Source organism: Ostrea edulis, chromosome 4 (assembly GCF_947568905.1).
Source record: "Ostrea edulis chromosome 4, xbOstEdul1.1, whole genome shotgun sequence".
In the NCBI taxonomy this organism is placed as follows: Eukaryota; Metazoa; Mollusca; class Bivalvia; order Ostreida; family Ostreidae; genus Ostrea; species Ostrea edulis.
In genome coordinates this window covers 33707891-33732506 of record NC_079167.1, presented here as the reverse complement: position 1 = coordinate 33732506, position 24616 = coordinate 33707891, and the positions used below count along the sequence as shown (strand labels likewise).

Genomic DNA, 24616 nt, shown 5'->3' with positions numbered 1-24616 from the left:
AAGGAAGAAAATCAAATGAATTCAGTAGCGGTGCATAAAATCAGTAACACGCAAGTTAGAAAGTCACAGTGTGTCTGCAAGCAGCTTCTAAAAGATCACTTCATGTCTGTTTATGTACAAATCGCCATGTATTCCAGAAATCTTGAAGGACCATGAAACCATAGTTACTGTGTTCCAAAGACAAGAAATCCTTATAAATATTTGCATCATTCTCAAGTGAACACACAACTGCTTATTCATTTTTTGTAAAATCTTTATAATGGCATATCAATCAGTTGAGAATACAATTCAAAATGGACAACTCTTACCTACATGTATTGCATCATCCACAAAATTCATTAAATATAATCTTTCACACTTTTATTTCAATACACTCCATTTCTATCTGGGATGTGCTACAGGGACATGTCAAGTGAAACAAAAAACAAAAACACAAAATTATCATTTTATATGCTAAGTGTATAGTGTAACTAGGCTTTGTGCAAAAACAAAACAGATAAAAAAAACTTATTAAGAAAATATCATTTTCATCAGCATACACCACTCACTTGAAAATACTCTAAAGAGACAGGCATGAATTGCAAAATAAAATTCTGTGATAAAAGAACACATTATTTAAAAAAAGCAGATCGTACACAGCAATTCTATGCAATAAGTAATGGAGATATTCCGGACAATTTGGAGAATTGAGCTGCCTGTTCAGATTCCACTTATAACTGAGTATTAGTTTATTGCTAGTCGTTTTTTTTCTCCACTTTTTTTCTGGATTTCTTTCTTTTGCCAGCTTTTCCAGAAAAGTCTTCTGTGTTGAGTCCCCTCAGTTCTCGGTGTCTTGTAAATTACCAATATTCCCATAGATTTTCATTTTACACAGTACAATCATCTCATTTTGAAAAATACAGTACATTTACTATAACTGTATGGTTTATCAGTAAATGCTTGTTACTATGACTCATACAAGTCTGTATACAAGTGACTTATTAAGATAACATATATTGTGTTCAGGCTCTTAATTAATTTGTGGCAAATAAAAAATGCATATCTAAATAATAATAATTAATAAAAAAAACAACAAAAAAACTGTCTAACTACTCTAGCAACCTAATGATTAAATATCCCATGGAAAATTTCTTCCTTCTAGAATTATAGTCCCTCCATTGTATAACAACACATAAATCAACAGTTCCTCTTCTGATAACATAGCATTACCATTCACAAACACATACAAAGGGTCACAGAGGACAAGACAAAATATCTGTGCAAAATGCAAATGTTATGAATGAAAGCTCTGTAATATAGGCCACAGTATGATGTAATGCCCATCTGAATGGCCTTGTGTCTAGGTGAAGGTCAGACCAGCTTTCTCGTAGACCTTGAAGATCTTCTTGATTGAGGTAATGTAGGCTGCTGTACGGAGATCCAAACTGAGGTTGTAGGTCATGGCAGTGTCCATGATATTCTGAAACAGAAACCACGTGCTCGCTCAAGGTATCCATTAACAACGAACAATACACAATATGAGGTTAGTGCAAAGACACTGACTCATTAACATACTGCAAGAAAATTGATCCATCGAACTTCGCACTTTATAACATCCATGCAATAATATATTTCTATTTGTTAAATCAATATCTACAAGAACAAAATTAACATGACAAGAGGAATGATATACAGCATGTAAATGTACAACTTCCAATGTCCTAAATACAAGTCAACACCATCAAAGACTTTTTTTTTTTCAATTCACATACAGTAAAATATCTGTATCTCGAATTTGGTTTATCTCGAATTTTGTATCTGCTAAAACATTCCAAAAATACCCTTTACAGTCCACATTCCTAGGTACCCTACCTTTTGCATCACTTTTCCCTCGTGTGATTCGGTGAATTCCACCATTCAGACCTTGCCATCATGTACTAACCTGGTTCTACTAAATCAGATCTCATCATGTACTAACCTGGTTCTACCCAATCAGATCTCATCATGTACTAATCTGGTTCTACCCAATCAGATCTCATCATTGTGTACTAATCTGGTTCTACCCAATCAGAGCTCATCATCGTGTACTAACCTGGTTCTACCCAATCAGATCTCATCATTGTATACTAATCTGGTTCTACCCAATCAGATCTCATCATTGTGTACTAACCTGGTTCTACCCAATCAGATCTCATCATTGTGTACTATAAATCTGGTTCAGTCAATTCTACCTACCCTAGCGGATCTCATCATGGTGTATTCCAATCCTGAATGTACTATGTCCTTCTCTGATGCTCCCTAAAATCAAGAAGAAAAAGTAATGATTCATATCTGAAACTTCCTACTTCACTGTTTACCTATTAAGTGGTGGGTGGGGGGTGTCTTACTTACAGAGATTCTGTTCTGGAATTCTGGAGAGGGTACAATAGGCACCGATTCTTTCTTTCCTCCCCCAAACTTCCTCTCTAGAGACTGCTGAACACTTTCTGTACAAGAGAACATTGAATACATTACTTTAATTCATATCAACTACAAACATGGCACATATAATACTGAATTAAATGAAGAAATATTCAGTAAGCTATATTCAAGATGTCAATTCCAGTTTATATATATATATATATATATATATATATATATATATACACACACACACAGAGTCCAGTATAAGATATTGAAAAAAAATAAAATAACACACAAAGTTAAAATTCTTAACGCAAGCGCTTTCATTTTATAATCCTCAGGCGTTACATCTTAAATTAGCTTTGAAATAGTCTGACGTCATAATGGCGTTTCAACATTTCACTGAGGTAAAGAAGTCATAAAAGAATGAAGGGAAGAAAACAATTTCACAGTAAGCATTATAAACTTTACACAGAAAATACTATTTCCCAACGAGAAAAAGAAAGACACTTTATTCAGACTTTAGAAACTGCTCTCAATAGCTTATTGTGAAATTGTTTACTCTTTATCGTCTATGACTTCATAATATGCTTTACGTAAAAAACCTGTTCCTTTCATTCATTTATGGTGTCCTTACATACATGTAGGTGAAATGTCAAAATGCCATTATGGCATCAGACTACATGTATTTCAAACAAATTTAATTTAACGCCTGAGGATTATAAAATGAAAGCGCTCACGTTAGAATTATAACTTTGTGTGTTATTTTCTTTCTTTCAATATATATATATAGAGAGAGAGAGTCCTTAATAAATTTCTCAGTATTTTGAAAATACAAGCTTTATTTGTTTGTGATATGTTGGTAAAAATACTATCTTTATCTTTCCTTTGGGATTTTTGGTTAGCATCAACAAAGCTATTTTACATCTTCATCAGTTTGTTAAGACGCACACTAAACACATATTTCATTCTCTAAGTTTTTAGAATTCTTAATTTTTTTTTTATTTCCTACCATGTAGCTTTTAAAAATTTTTACCTGATGTAAAAAAAAAAAATAGAATCAGACCAGATATATATAAAAATGCACAGATGAAAGAATAAAACTCACCTAGTAGATAATAATTAGAATCTCTCTCATACTTAAAGGTCAGACGTCCATAACTAACATGATTCAGATTTTTCAGCCACTCAAAATACGAGACAGTCACACCACCTGCATTGATGTACAAATCCTAGAGAGAAATTTAAAACAAAGAACATTCATTGATAATCATACAGCTGGGGACATATACATACATGGTTAAAGGAAACAGTGTTGTTTATGGTATACTATTTCCTAGTCCAAATGACGTTTTCCTGGCTTTTTTATGATTTTGATATTTATTGTGCCAGGAAAACATAAGAACTGGCACCATTATGTTAACTGAAAATTTCGTCGCCTCCAGTTGGAGGCAGCATTCTCAGGCCGATTTTAATAACTTGCGAGCCGAATTCAATATTAAAATCATAATTAATCAATAAAACAATGCTTCTTGTACTTACTGATATCGATTTTATGGGTTCTTTCATCACAACAGTCTCTTGAAAACATTTTAACAAACTGTCGAGCTTCGTTTTGAGTCGTGTGACTCATTCGCTCAAATGATAGTGAAAATTAGGTTGATTACAATTGTGTGCTTCTGTTATCAAATATTGGAGCGATATTTTCTTTTAATCGATATTAGTAGTAATGATAAATCTATTATAAACCCCCTTACGTACTTTTAAATCCACATTTATTAGATAATAAATGTATTCAAAATTATCAAAAACACAGAAATACAGTGAAATTATTTTTTGTGTACACCATTTTGTTTGTGACAAGGTCGCTATTTTCAACAAAAAACGTTGCGTTGATGCATTGTGACGTCTTCAGTTTCAGAGTCCACAGTGTGGTGATCCAGAAAATTGGATCACACTCTGCGAAATCAACTCGATCAATTTAATTACGAAACATCGATGGGTATGTAATAATAGTCATTACAATTATCATTGAATGTCTAGACTAACAGATCACTTACAGGAATAACTAGGATTTTCCTCTCCAGGAAGATTTTGTCTGCTCCCATTGTTGTTGGACCATTGGCGCCTTCAGCAATAATCTGAAAGTGGGGCGTACATGTACAGAGTACTCTACAGAGTTCATATCATCTGACATCGACTATTCATACTGTCTCTACTCACATACATGTACATATGTAATACATATTAGAATCAGTAGACAAGATGTAAACATAACAATACAAATTACCATATAAATGTTTATTGTGCTGCTCAGATAACAATACCTTGGCCTTGACTTCATGTGCATTATCCTGGGTTAGTTGTCTCTCACTGGCAGCAGGCACCAGGATATCACATTCAGCTAACAGAAGATCACCATCATAAGGCTCAGAATTGGGGAAACCTTTTATGGTGCCATTTTCCTGATCAAAACATAATTGGGTTCAGATTCAAAGAATTTCAGACATCACAGGTCTGCAGTGAATAAAATGACCTTCACAACATAGTTGACCTTGAAGCTTGAAGTTTCTTACCAGTTTGTAGTCTTCTAACTCCTTAGGATCTATTCCGTTTGCATTGTATATACTGGCATCTATTTCCTTCACACCTATACATTTAGCACCGGCTCGATGCAGGTATCTCATAGTGTGTAGTCCCACATTACCAAATCCCTGAACAGTCAATAAATGTTCCGATTTTAAGTTGGCATACTCAAATAGCCTCTCCATGCTCAAGTCAATATGTTGAAATTCAAATTTATTATCAATTTGTGCCACATAAAAATCTGTGCTGTATACATATCAAGATATGCTTCTTCTTAACTTCTTATTTCGACAAAAAATTGTTATAAAAAGATATGACATTTTCCTCTCTGTACCTGAACGATGAAAGTCTTTTCTCCAAAACCTGGCATGAGACCAATCATGCTCATGTAACTGGCCTCATTTATAAAGTTCTCGATTCCATGAAACACCCCCTATATTAAATCAAAAGATGGATAAATTATGATGTTATGAAAGAGGACACACTGTTCATGTCCAAATCAATGACTTGGCCAGAACTTTGTGTACGAAATTTGTAATGGCACTTACGCGACCCGTGGCAGAAATACGACCGTGAATTCCTCCCTGTGTGATTGGTTTTCCTGTGATGCAGGCATGTGCATTAATATCATTAAAACCTGTATAAAGAGAAAATGGGCTGATATGTCATTCTAGCAAAAATCTGAATGGTTATAATATTATCATACTGAACAATATTAAACTGGGTACATAAATATGTTATGTACAAATTGAAAAATTTATTATCTTTCACACTTTGTACACACAAACGTTATTCCATAGTATTAACATCCACTAATAATGAATCAAAACTTCAGAATCATAAAATCCAAAATCCAATGTTTCATACCTAGAGTGTTAGCATACGTGTCTGCGATCCAGCTCATCTCTCGTTCTCCTGTCCCCATGTCTGGGGCAGGAACATCAATACCAGGACCTGGAAAATTGAAACGTTTCCCCATCAGTGGAACATCAATAGCATACAAGAATTTCCCATCAATGTTATTCTATCTACAGATTATTGTCATTATAGGTTATTATACTTTCATGTAAAATACTCGAATCCGATTGGTCGAGAAGCATTGGAAAAAACATATTGTTACCCTCTTGAGAACAGAAAGCACACCCTCCAGGGTGATAGTATCTAGCAATTTAACAGGTAACAGTACTTGATAACGGGTGATATTATAAAAATTATCACATGCGTCAAATTTATGCACGTTCGGTTCGCCGTAGATTGTTAGACGACGTCGTTTGAGCGTTTGTAATAAACACGAATACCCGCATCGATATACGAAAAATCACATGACAGTGATTGATCAAATGTCAACAGACTTAAGTCTTTCTGCTTTGTTGTTTATATAGCATTCAGTATAATAAAACAAATATTGCATGTAGTTGAGGGTAACATTGAAAATTTTCACCCCTCGAAAAACCATTGTCAACCTTGGCTACGCCTCGGTTGACAATGGTTTTCTCGGGGTGAAAATTTTCAATGTTACCCTCAACTACATGCAATATTAATATATTATTCTATCTACAGATTATTGTTCTATATGGCACAAACCTATAAACCCTTTCTTTGCTAGCTCTACAGCCAATCTCCTGGTGATTTTCTCCAGCTCCTTTTCAGAATAGTTGGCAGGATTAATTTTGACACCAGCCTTGGCGCCACCAAACGGGACATCCACCACAGCACATTTGTAAGTCATTAAGGCGGCCAAAGCCTTTACCTCGTCCTCACATACATCCAAGCTGTACCTTATACCTATATTCCAACATAAACAACGTATTTCAAACAATAACACTATTAATAAAATCACAAATCATCATCATCATCATTTTGATTAACGTGCAGGATTAGGTGCATCTTCCACAGCAGTGGGCTCCCTTCCAGGTAACTGGCTTGCTGCACGCATGGCAGACCTAACAATTGACTGCAAATTGTTTTACACATTCTCAAATAACCATTAGAATTCATTCTAATGCAACTGTTTCATAATTTGCATTTTGACTGGTTTTTGCACTATGGTTTGAGACAGTTAAATGAGCATTGACAAAATAGTTCTTTTTCTTCTTCTTTTTGGGGGGGGTGACATCATACTAGAGTGATGTAAAATCAAAATGTAACCAATATTATTAAAATCAGCTTGATCCGGTCCTTTATTTTAATGTTGTTCCTACAACACAAGAAGAAAGGAGAAGATCTAGGAGATGATTTTAATCAGATTGAAATGTAACATTATGTGATGTATTAAAAAAAAAAAAAAAAAAAAAAGCAAATCTTATATATAGACACAAGACACAAAAACTGTTAGAGAATAAGGAAAATATGGCAATTCTAAGGAGACTAAACAATCATTGTGCCAAGTATGAACTTCCGCTATTTCTCCATCACAAAGTTATGTCCCAGAAAAAATCTTTTTACTCGTGGCTTTGGCCAAATAGCTTTAGGTCAGAGTCATGACACACAACCTAAATACCATATATGAGCCTCTAAAATCTTTGAATTCCATTACAAAGTGTTGCCCTAACAAAAAATAGTGAGACATGACAGGGCGACAGACAGACACAGGGATTCACAGGGGTCAACATTAACGCTTGTCCGGTACCAGTGGAAAAACATTTCGGACAAGTAAATATTAATTAATAGGTACTTGTCCGATTGGACAAGTGCTTTTTTATGTAAAGAAGTCTTCAAACAATTTGGTGAAAAGTTTATCGGTAGTTCAGAGTCAGAAGTAATGCATGAAAAATGAACTTCGATCCCGATATCAATCGCTATGTAATTGAGTCACACTCGATCTGGATCGGTGTTCACTTATTCCGTACTGCTTTCAACCATCCATTGATCTTACGAACTCATTGATTCAAGACAGGAAGTCTAGATAAAATTTTGTTTTATGCATTTGTTGTTTTTTATCAAGAGAATAAGATCAAAAATCAATCAAGCAGGTATAAACATGGACTATATCTTAAGTAAATTAAATACAGTTATTAGATCTTTTTTGAAAATTTTTCGGACAAATGAAGTTGAAGTTCGGACAAGTAAGAAAAAAAGTTAATGTTGAGCCCTGATTCATATACAGGCAACCTCACAATGTCAAGGTTTTGTGATTACATTCCTTCCGCAGGTACATAATCACAAAACCTTGACATTGTGAGGGTGATATATAGGTGTCATTCACCAAGCTTTGTCACAACTCGCCTCAAAACAAACAAAGAGGTAAACATCAAGCAAAATTCCTGCATTAGAATGATCATTAGTACAGTCCTTATCTTTAGATTTATCGCAATTCACCTTTGAATTAGAACTCTTTACCCGATATAGTATTGCATTGTGTGACGACACAATTGAATGAGACGATTGAACAATTTGAATGACATGTTTGATGTCATACAACAAGAGTTTTCATTGGCCGATTACAGCCCGCCCACTTTCTCGAGCGGATTTAGTGTAGCTGGAGAACTGTACATAGCTCTCTGAAAAGATCCACCTCTTATAAAAACCTTCGATTTACGGGCCACAAAAAGCTGCGGACGGTTGAGGCCTGATATCGGTGTATTCTTGTGTTGCTGTCTCATAAACTCAATATAAAACTAGTTCTAATTGTAACGGGGACCGTTACATATGTTCCCCAAACCTCCCCCAATTAAAAAGTGATGTCCTTGTGAATCTATAGGAAAAAATCATTTTATTTTAGCCTTTAATTACATGTAGTACGTTCAATATGGTCATTTCAGTACCAAGAAATGAAAGAAAGCGTTGCACGCGCATACACGCGCACGCGTGTATGATTCAGAATTTTTGTTGATGTCGTTCAACAGGCATTTGTATCATATACCCACAGTATGAATTTCATAACGTTTCCACCAAATATAAGGAAGTTATAGTGATTTTAAAATCGTCCAATCAGAAATCAGCACACGTGCATGCACGTGCTGAGCAGTAATTCTAACCACAGCAATTTGTAAGGAGTACCAAGATACATCTAAACCCCTAATATGAATAGAATTTGATGAAAAACAAAAACGTTATCGTCCTTTAAAAATTGAACATTTAAAAAGCGTTGCACACGCATGCGCGTGTGCGTTGGCATTTTTTGTTACACCAACATATAGATACACATATTGTCTACATATGCTGTGAATATCATCTCATTCGCTTCATAAATAAGATAGTTACAAACGTTTTAGCATTATCCAATCAAAATGAAGCGCACGTGCATGCGCGTGCAAATTGGTAATTTTGACCATGTAAATCAGTTAAGGGTCTCAATATCTACCTATGATATGAATTTCAAGCCATTTCAATGAACAACAAAAAAGTTAGACTGATTCCAAAGTTAGCGTACAGATTTTGTAATGCGCGTGCACGTGCTGGCAAAATAACTATTATTTTTCATATGTACAAATGATATACTATCATCCTATTTAGGTTTTATATCGCTTCCTTCAATATTCTGATTTTCCATTTTTTGTACCAAAATTGCAATGCACGTGAGCGCGCGTGCATGCACGTGCAAACAAAATGACTATCACTATGCACATCTACAAACGCTATACTATCATCCTGGAAAGTTTCATATTGATCCCTTTTGTAGTTTCTGAGAACACTACCGGACAAAAAAGTACCGGAGAAAAAGAATAATAACTAGACACTCATTACTAGTAATGAGTAGGTCTTCCATTAGACCACTTCCGGTAAAGAGCTTTCTATTCCTACGAAAACCATTTAAATGTATCAGAAAATGTGCCTTAACAATGAATGAGAAATGTATTATCGAATTTTTTACTCCTTTCTCGTAACTTCCGGTGACGACCGGAAGTACTATTCAGATGCGTTTTCCTATAAATGACATCGATTCTTTACTGTCTATATTCCCTGAAAATTTCACGTCTCTATCTGAAAGAGTTCTTAACAAAAACAAGTAGACTAAAGAAAGAAAAAGTAGCAGGTTACTACCGACCGGAAGTCAATTTTGAAAAACAAAATTATCAAAACTCTAGAAGTTTATACTTTTATTAAGACATGTGAAAATCATATGAAAGACTTCAAATATAAGCGAGATTTATGGGGACAAAGAGACGAAAAGTAAAAAGATATTTTATCAAGAAATCGGAAGTAGTCGTTTTGACCACCGACAAACTCAATATTATTTTGACACTTTGAAAGAGAGTTGATAAACTAGTATAGGTTTCAATTTAAAAGAAAAAGTTTGAAATTTGCGATTCTTTCCATCACTTCCGGTGACGACAGGAAGTGACGGTCGACATGTTCAACTCCCTACTGCACGCTTACAAACGGAGATTGGTCATTCCTGAATATATGATGAACCTATATTTTACCTTTTCCAAGAAAAGTGCTGGACAAAATTCCTTTTGAGAAACAGAAAATCGGCCCTATTTTCCGACCGGAAGTGAATTTTGTAAAACAAAAATACCTATAGCAAGGTCATTTCATCAGACATTATTCCTGAAAATTTCAAGAAAATATATCCAGCCATCTCTGAGAAATCACTAGAAGAAATTGGAAAATCGACATTTTTTCAAATACTTCCGGTATAGACCGGAAGTGACGGAGGAAAAAATTGAATGTATGTGTACAATGGACTAATGCTAGTTGATCAACTCTACAAGTTTCAAACGTCTATCTATATTCATTATTGAGAAACTGAAAAAACAAGGTTTGAATATGTCCACCCCATATCTCACGACCGGAAGTGAATTTTACAAAAATATTTAAATATAATCTAGACAATTATATTGTCTCTAACATACGTAAAATTCAAATCATTAACTTGTTTTATGACCGAGATTTATGGCACTGAAAAATGAGAGAATGAATAATCTTTCTTTGATATAACCGGAAGTTGGAGTTTCAACTTCCGGTGGGGTCAACATTTTTTGAAAATTACAACAAGACCTAGTAAACCGATATAGGTTTCAGTTTGAAAGAAAAAAGTTTGAAATTTATGATTCATCAATCACTTCCGGTGACGACCGGAAGTGACGGCCAACATTCTTAACCCCCTACTGCACGCCTACAAAGTGAGATCTATCAACTCTGAAAATTTGGTGACTATCTTTTACCGTGTCTGAGAAAAACGCTGGACAACGAAAACAGCTAATAAGCCGTATTTGCCGACCGGAAGTAAATTTTACAAAAATATTTGACGTTACTCTAGACATTTATAGTGACTATAATATATGTAAAACTCAACTCATTAACTAGTTTCATGACCGAGATTTATGGCACTGAAAAATGATATAATGAATAGTCTTTATTTGATATAACCGGAAGTTGAAGATTCAACTTCCGGTGGGGTCAACATTTTTTGAGAATTAGAACGAGATATAGTAAACCGAAATAGGTTTCAATTTGAAAGAAAAAAGTTTGAAATTCATGATTCCTTTAATCACTTCCGGTGACGACCGGAAGTGACGGCCGACATTTTTAACCCCCTACTGCACGCCTACGAAGTGAGATCTATTAACTCTGAAAATTAGGTGACTCTATCTTTTACCGTTTCTGAGAAAAACGCTGGACAAGATATCTTGTAAAAAGACGAAAATTGGACATATCTTGCGACCGGAAGTGAATTTTGAAAAAATGATAAAAATGCCTCGAGGTACCATCGTTGTCTATAACCTGTGAAAGTTTCAGGAAAATCCATCCAACGGTCTAGGAGACGAAAGGGAAAAAAAAAAAAAAAATAATAATAATAATAATAAACAGTAGAATCACTAGAAGGTCTTCCGTTGGAAACGGAAGACCTTAATAATAACTAGTTCTAATTGTAACGGGGACCGTTACATATGTTCCCCAAACCTCCCCCAATTAAAAAGTGATGTACTTGTGAATCTATAGGAAAAAATCATTTTATTTTAGCCTTTAATTACATGTAGTACGTTCAATATGGTCATTTCAGTACCAAAAAAATGAAAGAAAGCGTTGCACGCGCATACACGCGCACGCGTGTATGAATCCGAATTTTTGTTGATGTTGTTCAACAGGCATGTGTATCATATACCCACAGTGTGAATTTCATAACGTTTCCACCAAATATAAGGAAGTTATAGCGATTTTAAAATCGTCCAATCAGAATTCAGTACACGTGCATGCACGTGCTGAGCAGTAATTCTAACCACAGCAATTTGTAAGGAGTACCAAGACACATTTAAACCATTAATATCAATAGAATTTGATGAAAAACAAAAACGTTATCGTCCTTTAAAAATTGAACATTTAAAAAACGTTGCACGCGCATGCGCGTGGGCATTTTTTTGCTACACCAATATATAGATACACATATTGTCTACGTATGCTGTGAATATCATCTCATTCGCTTCATAGATAAGATAGTTACAAACGTTTTAGTATTATCCAATCAAAATGAAGCGCACATGCATGCGAGTACAAATTGGTAATTTTGACCATGCAAATCAGTTAAGGGTCTCAATATCTACCTATGATATGAATTTCAAGCCATTTCAATGAACAACAAAAAAGTTAGACTGATTCCAAAGTTAGTGTACAAATTTCGTAATGCGCATGCACGCGCATGCGTGTGCGTGTTGACAAAATAACTATTATTTTTCATATGTACAAATGATATACTATCATCCTATTTAGGTTTTATATCGCTTCCTTCAATATTCTGATTTTCCATTTTTTGTACCAAAATTGCAATGCACGTGAGTGCGCGTGCATGCAAGTGCAGACAAAATGACTATCACTATGCACATCTACAAACGCTATACTATCATCCTGGAAAGTTTCATATCGATCCCTTTTGTAGTTTCTGAGAACACTACCGGACAAAAAAGTACCGGAGAAAAAGAATAATAATAATAATAATAACTAGACACGATCTCGTTGTGAGCAACGAGTAGGTCTTCCGTCCGATTTGTTGATGCACTCGGAGTTAAAGAAAAAAAAAAAAAAGACAAATGAGTCCCAATTTAGTTTCCGACTTTAAGACACTTTAGATATAATCAATTTTTCATATCATAAGCTTCTGAAGCAAAGTTGCGGTGAAATTCGTTTGAAATTCGACTCTCCAGGCGAGCCATAAGGCCCGCGGGCCTATTTCTTGATGTCATTTGTTAGCCCTCTATAGACTCAACAACTTTAGTTCTATATGTCTTTACAAAATATTTACCTGTAAAAAGTTATTGAGATCGACCGATATCGACAAAAAATCGACTCTACAGGCGAGCCATTAGGACCATAGGCCTATTTCTTGATATCAATCGATAGATCTCGATAAACTGAACAACTTTTGTTCAATATGTCCTTACAAAATATTTACCAGTTACAAGTTTTTGAAATCGACTGATATCGACAAAAATCGACTCTACAGGCGAGCCATGAGGCCCACAGACCCATTTTTTGATATTGATCGATAGGTTATGACACATTGAACAACTTTTGTTCAATAATGCTTTTCAAAAAATATGTCGTTTTAAAGATATGAGGCGTCAAATATTTACGATTTTGGCCCTTAAAATCTCTAATTACGTAACATATGACCTACTTTTCTGATTTGATAAGATCAAGCTCGTTGAGATGAACATTTCCGCTTCTACAACTTATTATAAAATATTAATAGTTTCTGAGATATTCTCAAAAACATTTGGACCCTTCTGAACCCCTAATTTAAAGGGCCAGCCCGTTTTGCTTGATATCGTAAGAAAGGCCTTGTCATTTTAAACATTTTTTGCTCAACAAGTATTTAGAAATTCTTTACCGTTCTCGAGTTATCTCTACAAGAAATATTTAGGGGCCAAACTGTAGCTCCCTAACGGGGCCACATAGGGAAAAAACGAAATGTACATATTGTTCAGATTATCATTCTGAACAACTTTTGTTCAATAATGCTTTTCAAAAAATATGTCGTTTTAAAGATATGAGGCGTCAAATATTTACGATTTTGGCCCTTAAAATCTCTAATTACGTAACATATGACCTACTTTTTGATTTGATAAGATCAAGCTCGTTGAGATGAACATTTCCGCTTCTACAACTTATTATAAAATATTAATAGTTTCTGAGATATTCTCAAAAACATTTGGACCCTTCTGGGCCCCTAATTTAAAGGGTCAGCCCATTTTGCTTGATATCGTAAGAAAGGTCATGACATTTCAAACATTTTTTGTTCAACAAGTATTTAGAAATTCTTTACCGTTCTCGAGTTATTTCTAGAAGTAATTTTTAGGGGCCAAACTGTAGCTCCCTAACGGGGCCACATAGGGTAAAAACGAAATATGCATATTGTTCAGATCATCATTCTGAACAACTTTTGTTCTTTATTGCTTTTCAAAATATTTGTCGTTTTCGAGATACAAGGGGTAAAAAAATTATGGTTTTGGCCCTTAAAATCCCTTATTACGTAACATATGACCTAAATTTTTATATGAATAGATTTGGATTGTTGAGATGAACATTTTTTGTTCTTTGACTTATACCAAAATATTAACGATTTTTGAGATATTTGATCTAGACTTTGAGCTCTTCTAGATCCCTAATTGAAGGGGCTAGCCCCTAAATCTTGATATTTTCGAAAAGATCTCGTAAATGTGCACAACTTTTGTTCTACATGTCTTAACAAAATATTTGCAAGAAAAAAGATATTGGAGATCAAAGGTCAAAAATCGCCGAAATCGGCGAAAAATTTTGGCATCCATTTTTTCAGGTCCAGGCGAGCGTTTAGGCAAATCGCCTCCGGTAAAATCGAATCCCCCACAAATCTTCTAAAATGTTTACTCTATCTTGTGTAGAAATTTCAAGACTCTAGCTTCAAAACTAACGGAGGAGATGTGTGGACAACAAGGCCCTTCAAAAAGTCACTAAAAGAGAGATAACTCCTGACCGGAAGTGACGTCAAGCACGAAATTTTGCAAGCAAAGTCTCGTCACCAAAAGACATCTTTCCTGAAAATTTCGTGAAAATCGATCGAGAAATGGCTGAGAAAAACGTGTGTACTACCAAGGAAAATAATAATAATAATAACTAGACACGATCTCGTTGCGAGCAACGAGTAGGTCTTCCGTCCGATTTGTTGATGCACTCGGAGTTAAAGAAAAAAAAAAAAAAGACAAATGAGTCCCAATTTAGTTTCCGACTTTAAGACACTTTAGATATAATCAATTTTTCATATCATAAGCTTCTGAAGCAAAGTTGCGGTGAAATTCGTTTGAAATTCGACTCTCCAGGCGAGCCATAAGGCCCGCGGGCCTATTTCTTGATGTCATTTGTTAGCCCTCTATAGACTCAACAACTTTAGTTCTATATGTCTTTACAAAATATTTACCTGTAAAAAGTTATTGAGATCGACCGATATCGACAAAAAATCGACTCTACAGGCGAGCCATTAGGACCATAGGCCTATTTCTTGATATCAATCGATAGATCTCGATAAACTGAACAACTTTTGTTCAATATGTCCTTACAAAATATTTACCAGTTACAAGTTTTTGAAATCGACTGATATCGACAAAAATCGACTCTACAGGCGAGCCATGAGGCCCACAGACCCATTTTTTGATATTGATCGATAGGTTATGACACATTGAACAACTTTTGTTCAATAATGCTTTTCAAAAAATATGTCGTTTTAAAGATATGAGGCGTCAAATATTTACGATTTTGGCCCTTAAAATCTCTAATTACGTAACATATGACCTACTTTTTGATTTGATAAGATCAAGCTCGTTGAGATGAACATTTCCGCTTCTACAACTTAAAATATTAATAGTTTCTGAGATATTCTCAAAAACATTTGGACCCTTTTGAACCCCTAATTTAAAGGGCCAGCCCGTTTTGCTTGATATCGTAAGAAAGGCCTTGTCATTTTAAACATTTTTTGCTCAACAAGTATTTAGAAATTCTTTACCGTTCTCGAGTTATCTCTACAAGAAATATTTAGGGGCCAAACTGTAGCTCCCTAACGGGGCCACATAGGGAAAAAACGAAATGTACATATTGTTTAGATTATCATTCTGAACAACTTTTGTTCAATAATGCTTTTCAAAATATTTGTCGTTTTCAAGATATGAGGCGTCAATTATTTATGATTTTGGCCCTTAAAATCCCTTATTACGTAACATATGACCTACTTTTTGATTTGATAAGAACAAGCTCGTTTAGATGAACATTTCCGCTTCAATGACTTATTACAAAATATTAATAGTTTCTGAGATATTCTCATAAACCTTTGGACCCTTCTGGGCCCCTAATGTAAAGGGTCAGCCCCTTTTGCTTGATATCGTAAGAAAGGTCATGACATTTCAAACATTTTTTGTTCAACAAGTATTTAGAAATTCTTTACCGTTCTCGAGTTATTTCTAGAAGTAATTTTTAGGGGCCAAACTGTAGCTCCCTAACGGGGCCACATAGGGTAAAAACGAAATATGCATATTGTTCAGATCATCATTCTGAACAACTTTTGTTCTTTATTGCTTTTCAAAATATTTGTCGTTTTCGAGATACAAGGGGTAAAAAATTTATGGTTTTGGCCCTTAAAATCCCTTATTACGTAACATATGACCTAAATTTTTATATGAATAGATTTGGATTGTTGAGATGAACATTTTTTGTTCTTTGACTTATACCAAAATATTAAGGATTTTCGAGATATTTGATCTAGACTTTGAGCCCTTCTAGATCCCTAATTTAAGGGGCTAGCCCCTAAACATATTTTCGAAAAGATCTCGTAAATGTGCATAACTTTTGTTCTACATGTCTTAACAAAATATTTGCAAGAAAAAAGATATTGGAGATCAAAGGTCAAAAATCGCCGAAATCGGCGATAAATTTTGGCATCCATTTTTTCAGGTCCAGGCGAGCGTTTAGGCAAATCGCCTCCGGTAAAATCGAATCCCCCACAAATCTTCTAAAATGTTTACTCTATCTTGTGTAGAAATTTCAAGACTCTAGCTTCAAAACTAACGGAGGAGATGTGTGGACAACAAGGCCCTTCAAAAAGTCACTAAAAGAGAGATAACTCCTGACTGGAAGTGACGTCAAGCACGAAATTTTGCAAGCAAAGTCTCGTCACCAAAACACATCTTTCCTGAAAATTTCGTGAAAATCGATCGAGAAATGGCTGAGAAAAACGCGTGTACTACCAAGGAAAATAATAATAATAATAATGAAGAAGAAGAACGCGAACAATAATAGTAAGGTCTTCCGCAGGAGACGGAAGACCTTAATGAAGAAGAAGAACGCGAACAATAATAGTAAGGTCTTCCGCAGGAGACGGAAGACCTTAATAAGAAACAGAGTAAAAACAATATGTTCCCAAACTTTGTTTGGGGAACATAATAAGAAACAGAGTAAAAACAATATGTTCCCAAACTTTGTTTGGGGAACATAAAAATCTAAACATATTTTCCTACTATATAGATCTACTTGTGTCCAAACATACCTTCAAATATTCATTAAAGCCACACACGACCCGAAAACTCGCAGCTTCAAATGATTTCGTTTGTTGACGTAGCCATGTTAGGTAGCCGGTCAATTCGAACTCTTGCTATTGGTATCTATTCATAAAATCGGTTGTAATTTATGTATTCGCTCTTCATTTATTATCAACACGAATAATTAATAGAAATTAAAACATTTTTTGTACCAGTCTTTGTAAAGGTAAAATAAGCTCTTGATTAATGAAAATGCTACATAAGCCCATTAGATGGAGATCGGCCGGCGCGACCACTCTTGACTAATGAAAGCCGCATTGCTGTGAGTTTAGCTATTTGAATAATTATCATTTAATAGGACTGGGGTGGTATATTATTTAAACTATTTAGCTAAAATATTTGTGGAGTATTAGTACACATCTAGACGTTATTGTGCCAGTATGAAAATGAACCGGGATTCAAATTGACTGGCTACCAAAGATGGCTACGTCTACGAACGAAATCATCTAAAGCTGTGATCGAGTTTTTGGGTCGTATGGGGCTTTAATAAATATTTGAAGGTATGTTTGGACACAAGTATAGTAGGAAAATATGTTAGGATTTTTTTTTTTATATTAAATTCATGAGATAACAACACAAGAATACAACTTTTTCTCTTTCTTCCTTTGAAGTTTTTTTCCATCTAGCATCTGGCCGTCATGTTTTCAAATGCTGACTACTCCCGTATAAGGGAATTTGGGCGGACTTATACATATGAACCAATGAGAGTGTCTGTTGCATTTCGCAATTGTATTACAAACGGATTCAATTGAATCGTCACACAACGCAATACTATATCGGCCAAAGCGTTCTAATTCAAAGGTGAATTGCGATAAGGATGGTAATGCTAGTTTGATGGTCACAAACATCCATTTTATCTGCTCTGCTAATGCATTGCTGGTAAAAGTCAGTTTGCAAACATACCAACATTGATATCTACAAATTTGAAGATAAGAGACTACGGTTATTATACTCCAAGTTTTTAACCCTTGAACTAAATATGAACTTTTCATATCAACTGTCCACCAAATCATGATTTAAATAAATTAGATCTTTTGTGGCATTATGTGATAAATCTACACATTATTTGCCATTTTTAATTTGATTTCTCGTGTAGTTTGTAGTAAACCATGCAAACAATAACATTTAAATATAAAGTGCTTTAAGGATGTATGCTACACCAGAGAAATTTGATGTGGATGAAAAGTGGAGGATATGTACAACAATATTCAGAAGTTAAAAATTTTCAAATTTACTTAATTTTGTCAAAAAATACAGTTTTAGTAGAAAGTAATCTGGAAAAAAATTAAAACCCCTGCTGGACTCGAACCTGTGACCTACAGTTCAGCAGTCGGTATTCAAACCTACTGAGCTACTTGGCTAGGTATTGAAAATGAAAAGGAAAAGTCAAATATTGCTGATATCGATTTTTTCATCCATGTTTTTACAGGAAGTCAGCCATTATGACGATGTAGAGTACTACCTTAATTCACACTGCAGTCTCTGTTATAAATAACTAGAAGGATATTTACCTCCCTTGCAGGGTGTACGATGCTGGCTGTGCTGTGCTCGCCAGGCTTCAATGATTTCATACTCGCCATTGTCCCGCTTCAAAGGGAAGGTGATTTCAATCATGTGGTTTGCAGGTTTAATAATCTTCAATATGCCCTGTACCTTTTTAATCTTTTCTTCCATTGAAACACGGCTTCCCATATCTTTTGCCAAGTCATTTTCTATCAATGCCGATGCTCTGTCATAAAATTTGTCCACCGTTTGTGAGAAAGTTAAACTGTCATCATCAACTCCAGTACTGTAATGACCTTTCTGTGACAAAATTCCGGCAGAATTTGCCAGATTACTTCTTCCTCCCCATTTTGAAACAGTTCTCAATGCCTCCGTCGATACCGATCGCAGCATTTTCTCGACGTTTAATGTCACAATTCACAACCAAACGGCTTCTTTCACTTTCCTCCAATATAACCTTGAAACAACCTATGTAACACTCTTGTTGATTGGATAATGCGAAATTAGGTGTGTCTAACATTCGATAAATTTAGCCAATTAAAGAACGTGAAACTTAGAGACGAAGTTCGAGGACTATCGTCATAGGCAATGTTTACAACTTCCTCTCATATTCAACACAACAACACCTTCATGTTCATGAACTTAGATAATTATTATCAATATTCGGTAGCCGAAGTCATGGAAGTGCATTTGGATGTATTTGTTTCATTTTTTTTTTTTTTTTACAAGATCTGATAGTAGTGGCGGATTAAATGGGGCGCCTCCTTTTTGTACACCCCCTCCCCTAAATTAGTACCATACCATAAGATTAAGCATACAAACAAGTCAATTACTTGTTGTTATTCATCGATTTTATACTGCATAAAGTGTAGATAAAATAACCCACGAATTAAGCAACTTCAAAACTCGGCCCAACCTCCTTTTAAGAAATCCTGTATTCACCACGTACTGAATAATTTTGCTTCATCCCCCCCCCCCCCCCCCCCCCCGTTACACACACACACACACAAACACACAAGCTCCATTAACCTCTTCCCCCTATCAAACAAATAAACCCCGAGTGATGAGATTTTTGAAAGTCCTAAAAATTTTTTTACATGCATTGGGCACCATATTTCGAACGTTGCGCCATATGGTGATTACTAAAATATATAGGCTCCTATATCACACACACACACACACACACACACACACACACACACACATATATATAAAAGCACTGAAAAGGCCACGACACTGTTGGTTATTTAAAACTCAAATTTTCGACGCAACCCGCGTCTTTATCAAGAGACATAAATTACATAAACAAATAACACACAAAAACGACAAGTATCGATAAACTACATTTGCGTCGAAAATTTGAGTTTTAAATAACCAACAGTGTCGTGGCCTTTTCAGTGCTTTTATAAATTTCTTTACTGGCCTTGTATCTTCTCAGATCCGACACTTTAAGAAAGTAGGGTGTTGTTGGGTTTTTGTGCTTTTATATATATATATATATATATATATATATATATATGTGTGTGTGTGTGTGTGTGTGTGTGTGTGTGTATGTATGTATATATATATATATATATATATATATATATATACACATGTATATATATATATATATATATATATATATTGTATATGTGATGTTTCAGTGAACAATGACAATCTCTATTTGGATTTCAATATCAATTTACACAAAATTTTAAGTCAAATTAGGAAAGACTATGAACTCCAAGAGTATCTGAAATTCCCGATCAAGAAAGTTATGAGATCACTTAACAAAACTTAGAATCTCGTAACATCCTTTATACATCTACATTCTAATTTCTAAATAGAAATTGAACTGGTGGATATTTGAAATCTTGTATTAGTTGTATACCATGGAGTCTCGATATTGTCAATGTTTGCAAATCTGTATTAGAAGACGAATCATAATTTATCTATGACTGTTCTATATTCAAAGATATGAGAGAGAGAGAGAGAGAGAGAGAGAGAGAGAGAGAGAGTCTACCAATTTTAACTTTGGTTATGATTTTTTTTTCTATGATATTGTTCTTTATGGGCTTGAAATATGTCTCCTATTTAAGTCATTTGTACTATTTTTCTATAATTTTTAATATGGTGAAATTAGTAAAATGAAGCTAATTTTAAGGGTTGGGGGGGGGGGGGGGGGAATGAATTCTCCCAATAAAGTAATTCATGAAATCAAAAGATTTTATCATTTATTTCTCTGAGAATGGAAGAAATTATGGCCTCTTTTATCGTTTTTTATAATATATTTTTCTACACAAGATACCATGATTTACCTTAAATTTGAAAATTTTAGGGGGGGGGGTCGTTAAGTACTGTCGTTTATATAACATTTTCAGGAGTCCTGACGTGGTGGGGATAGTCGTGTATAGCACAGACAGTTATGTCGCTTGGGTTTTAATTTACTATCATTAAAGAGTATTTAATAGTAAATTGGAACCCAGGCGATATAATTGCTTGTGGTATATGCATGTAGTTCAATATTGCACATTCGATCGGAAAAGTAGTTTAGCGGTTCTGACGTTGTGGGGATGGTAGTATATATAGTTGAATTTTGCACATTTGAAAACGTTGTTTCCTCTGCTGACTAAGCAGGGGGCAATCGGCGTAATATTTTCTGTTTCCTTACCATCTGCAACTACAGAGATGTTAGGCGACCCACCACCTCTCTTTATCATTTATTTATACGCAAGCATCATCAAAACAATACGAAAGGTGTGTGGTGGAGTCATTAAATATTTACATGTGAGTACTTAGTGTGTGGTGGCGTCATTAAATATTTACATGTGAGTACTTAGTGTGTGGTGGCGTCATTAAATATTTACATGTGAGTACTTAGTGTGTGGTGGCGTCATTAAATATTTACATGTGAGTACTTAGTGGGGCTTATCATATAACATGTTCGAATACTTTTCCTTACAATAGACAATAGTTTATTTCCCATTGTACCTCGGGAGTAGCGAAAGTTTACAGTAGACAACTGAAAAATAATAACCTCTCGTATCCCCAACTCATTTTTTTGTTCGATGTTGGAAAAAATCAAATGTTATATTCACGTCGAAGGCACATGCTCGTGAAGGTGAATATAATAACATACTTTTTTTTTTTTTTACTTTGTTGGATCTTGGCCAATCAAAACACTCGGAATTATTCAACCATATACTGTATATATAGGATATAGTATCAATTTAATTAATGCGCACAATATTGAATCTACATATCTCTTCAATTGAATTAATGATACCATTAATTCAATTGATGCGCACAATTAATTCTTTTAGAGACAGCATTTATATAATTAGATATATCTTTAATTCAACATATCCAGATGAAAGGTGAAGATAACAAACCGTGATCAACCTCTTAACTCCTATAAACAATACAAATAGATAGTTGGGCAAACACGGGCCATTGGACAAACAAGAGGCGGGATCAGGTGCCAGAGAGGAGTAAACATCCCCTTAACGACAGGTAAACGGAATTATCCGTAGTCAAAATCAGTGTGCAAAGAACGGTATGAAACACGTCAGACAGCATTTGAACCAATGATAGGTTGTATATAATTGGCAAACTAGATCGTTATAACGACCATAGAATTTGCGAAAGGCTGACTTTACAGGAAACTGTTGAAACCCCTGTATCATCAACTTGTTTGTCAGTAGCTTGCCTCGATCTAAAAACTGACCATACACAGAACAAGCTTTTGCGTATTGAATCAGTTGATTGAGTTCTGCTGTTTTTCGCCACACTCAACAATTTTTCAGGTATCTGTTGACGTCCAGTTTTTATTGGTGGAAGAGAGAGCTCAGATACAATGTACCTGGGAAGAGACCACCGACCTTCCGAAAGTAAACTGGGAAACTTTCTCACTTACCGGCGCGAGCGGGATTCGAACCCGCGCCCACCGGAGGTGAGAGGCCGTGTGATTTTAAGCGCAATGCTCTAACCACTCGGCTACGGAGCCCCCCCCCCCCCCCCCCCCTTCGAATCAGTTGAAAGATATAAACACCATATTCAGGTGATAATGGAATATTGCTACATAAATATGGTAAGTTGACGATGGAGAACCTGAAATCATACCGTTTGTCATAAAGTTGAGTTGTTTGTTTGCCGTTCATATATACTTTTAATAAAATATCTAAGTATGAAGCAGAAGTGGACGACTTTGGTGTCTTTTATTTCGAACTCACAGGGATATATAGAATCGTCATATGAATGAAAGTTATTATTGTTGATAGATAAAACGTCGTTGATATATCTAAATGTCGAATTGAAGGCCACAGCAAGAACTTTTTCTTCTCATGTAGAAGTTTTGAATAAATTCGCTTCGTGTGAATATAAAAACAGTCCGCTAACAAAGGAGCACAATTCGTGTCCATGGCAATTCCAGAAGACTATTGGAAGACCTGATCACTAAAGACCACGATCGAAGATAATTTTCAATGAGCATATTTTTTATTTCAACTTCAGGGTACTCTTGCGTGGAATCGGAGTGGTATTTAACAAAATACTATATTGGATGACTGATCACTAGGTATGAATATTTCCGTTTTCCATTTTTGTTGAAGAAGCAGATCCAGATCTCTTTAATTGAAATGTTACTCTCTTTCAATCATCTAGTCATTTATACCGAGCTCCAAATGCAATTATGCGAGCAATAATTCTACAACATTGATGTGCGCATGAAATCAATTATTGCTCTCATAAATTGAACATTAATGCGCACATCAAATGAAATATTGCTCTCTTCAATTGAATTGATGCGCGCATTAATTTAGTCATTTCGCGCAATAATTAAATTGGTGATATCTTCAAAATATTAAATATATCTTCAATTCTCTGAGCGCTCCATAGGACCAGGGGGATGCCCCTCCATGCGCGTTTTTAACAACGTCCATTTCCCGTTATTTTCACATGCAAAATAAGATGTATTGGCAGATCACTGAACAGTACGAAGTAAATTGTTTTTGAATACGTGATAATTAACTTAATCGCATGTATTTTATAACATTTAGGCACGTAGCATTGTTTTTCGAAGTGGAGGAGGGGGACCGGAGAAGAACTTAACTTCATCATTGTCTGGGAATTCTTTTCAAGACAAAAATGAGGGAAAGATCTGCCCAAACCTCAGAATCCAAGAAGGGGGGGGGGGCACAGTTTATCCTTCAGTAAACGGGTTCAGACTAACATTTCCATTACTATTCACTGCTCCTGCCGAAGGGGAGGGAAGTGACATAGGCCGGATGCGGCCAAGACAGGAACGGGATTCGAACCCACGAAGCAAACCGTCTAACCGCTCCTCACCACTATGGCATTAATTCTCAAATAGGAGGTGAAGCACACACACAAAAAAATCCATTAACCTGTCACGATCTGTACTTTAAAAAAAAAAAATTACTGCCGTCGTCCTAATTCTTACTATTATGTACTCAGTTTGGTGTCCAGAAGGCAAAAACATTGTAACCCCCCCCCCCCCCCCCCCCCGCACCAGTACACCTTACCCAGGAGTCTTAATTTCACAATTTTGGAAGAGGTCACTTTCCTTATAAAGTTTTATGAACATAGGAGTCCAGAAAATAAAACAAAACATTTAGTGTTATGAGTCATAAAGCCTGGTATTA

The 24616-nt window shown here is 35.2% G+C and overlaps 1 protein-coding gene across 1 annotated transcript; it reads right to left on the bottom strand.

Annotated features, from left to right (window-relative positions):
• Positions 1–235: 235 nt before the first annotated feature.
• Positions 236–19479, bottom strand: LOC125669633 (glutamate dehydrogenase, mitochondrial-like). The gene is made up of 12 exons (XM_048904309.2): positions 18980–19479; positions 6553–6753; positions 5836–5922; positions 5517–5605; positions 5303–5401; positions 4959–5096; positions 4710–4847; positions 4443–4523; positions 3491–3614; positions 2371–2465; positions 2215–2277; positions 236–1459 (listed from the first exon to the last, which is right to left on the bottom strand). Exons 1-12 carry the CDS (start codon positions 19362–19364, stop codon positions 1340–1342), a joined length of 1620 nt encoding a protein of 539 aa, XP_048760266.2. The 5' UTR covers positions 19365–19479; the 3' UTR covers positions 236–1339.
• Between the last annotated feature and the right edge of the window lie 5137 nt (positions 19480–24616).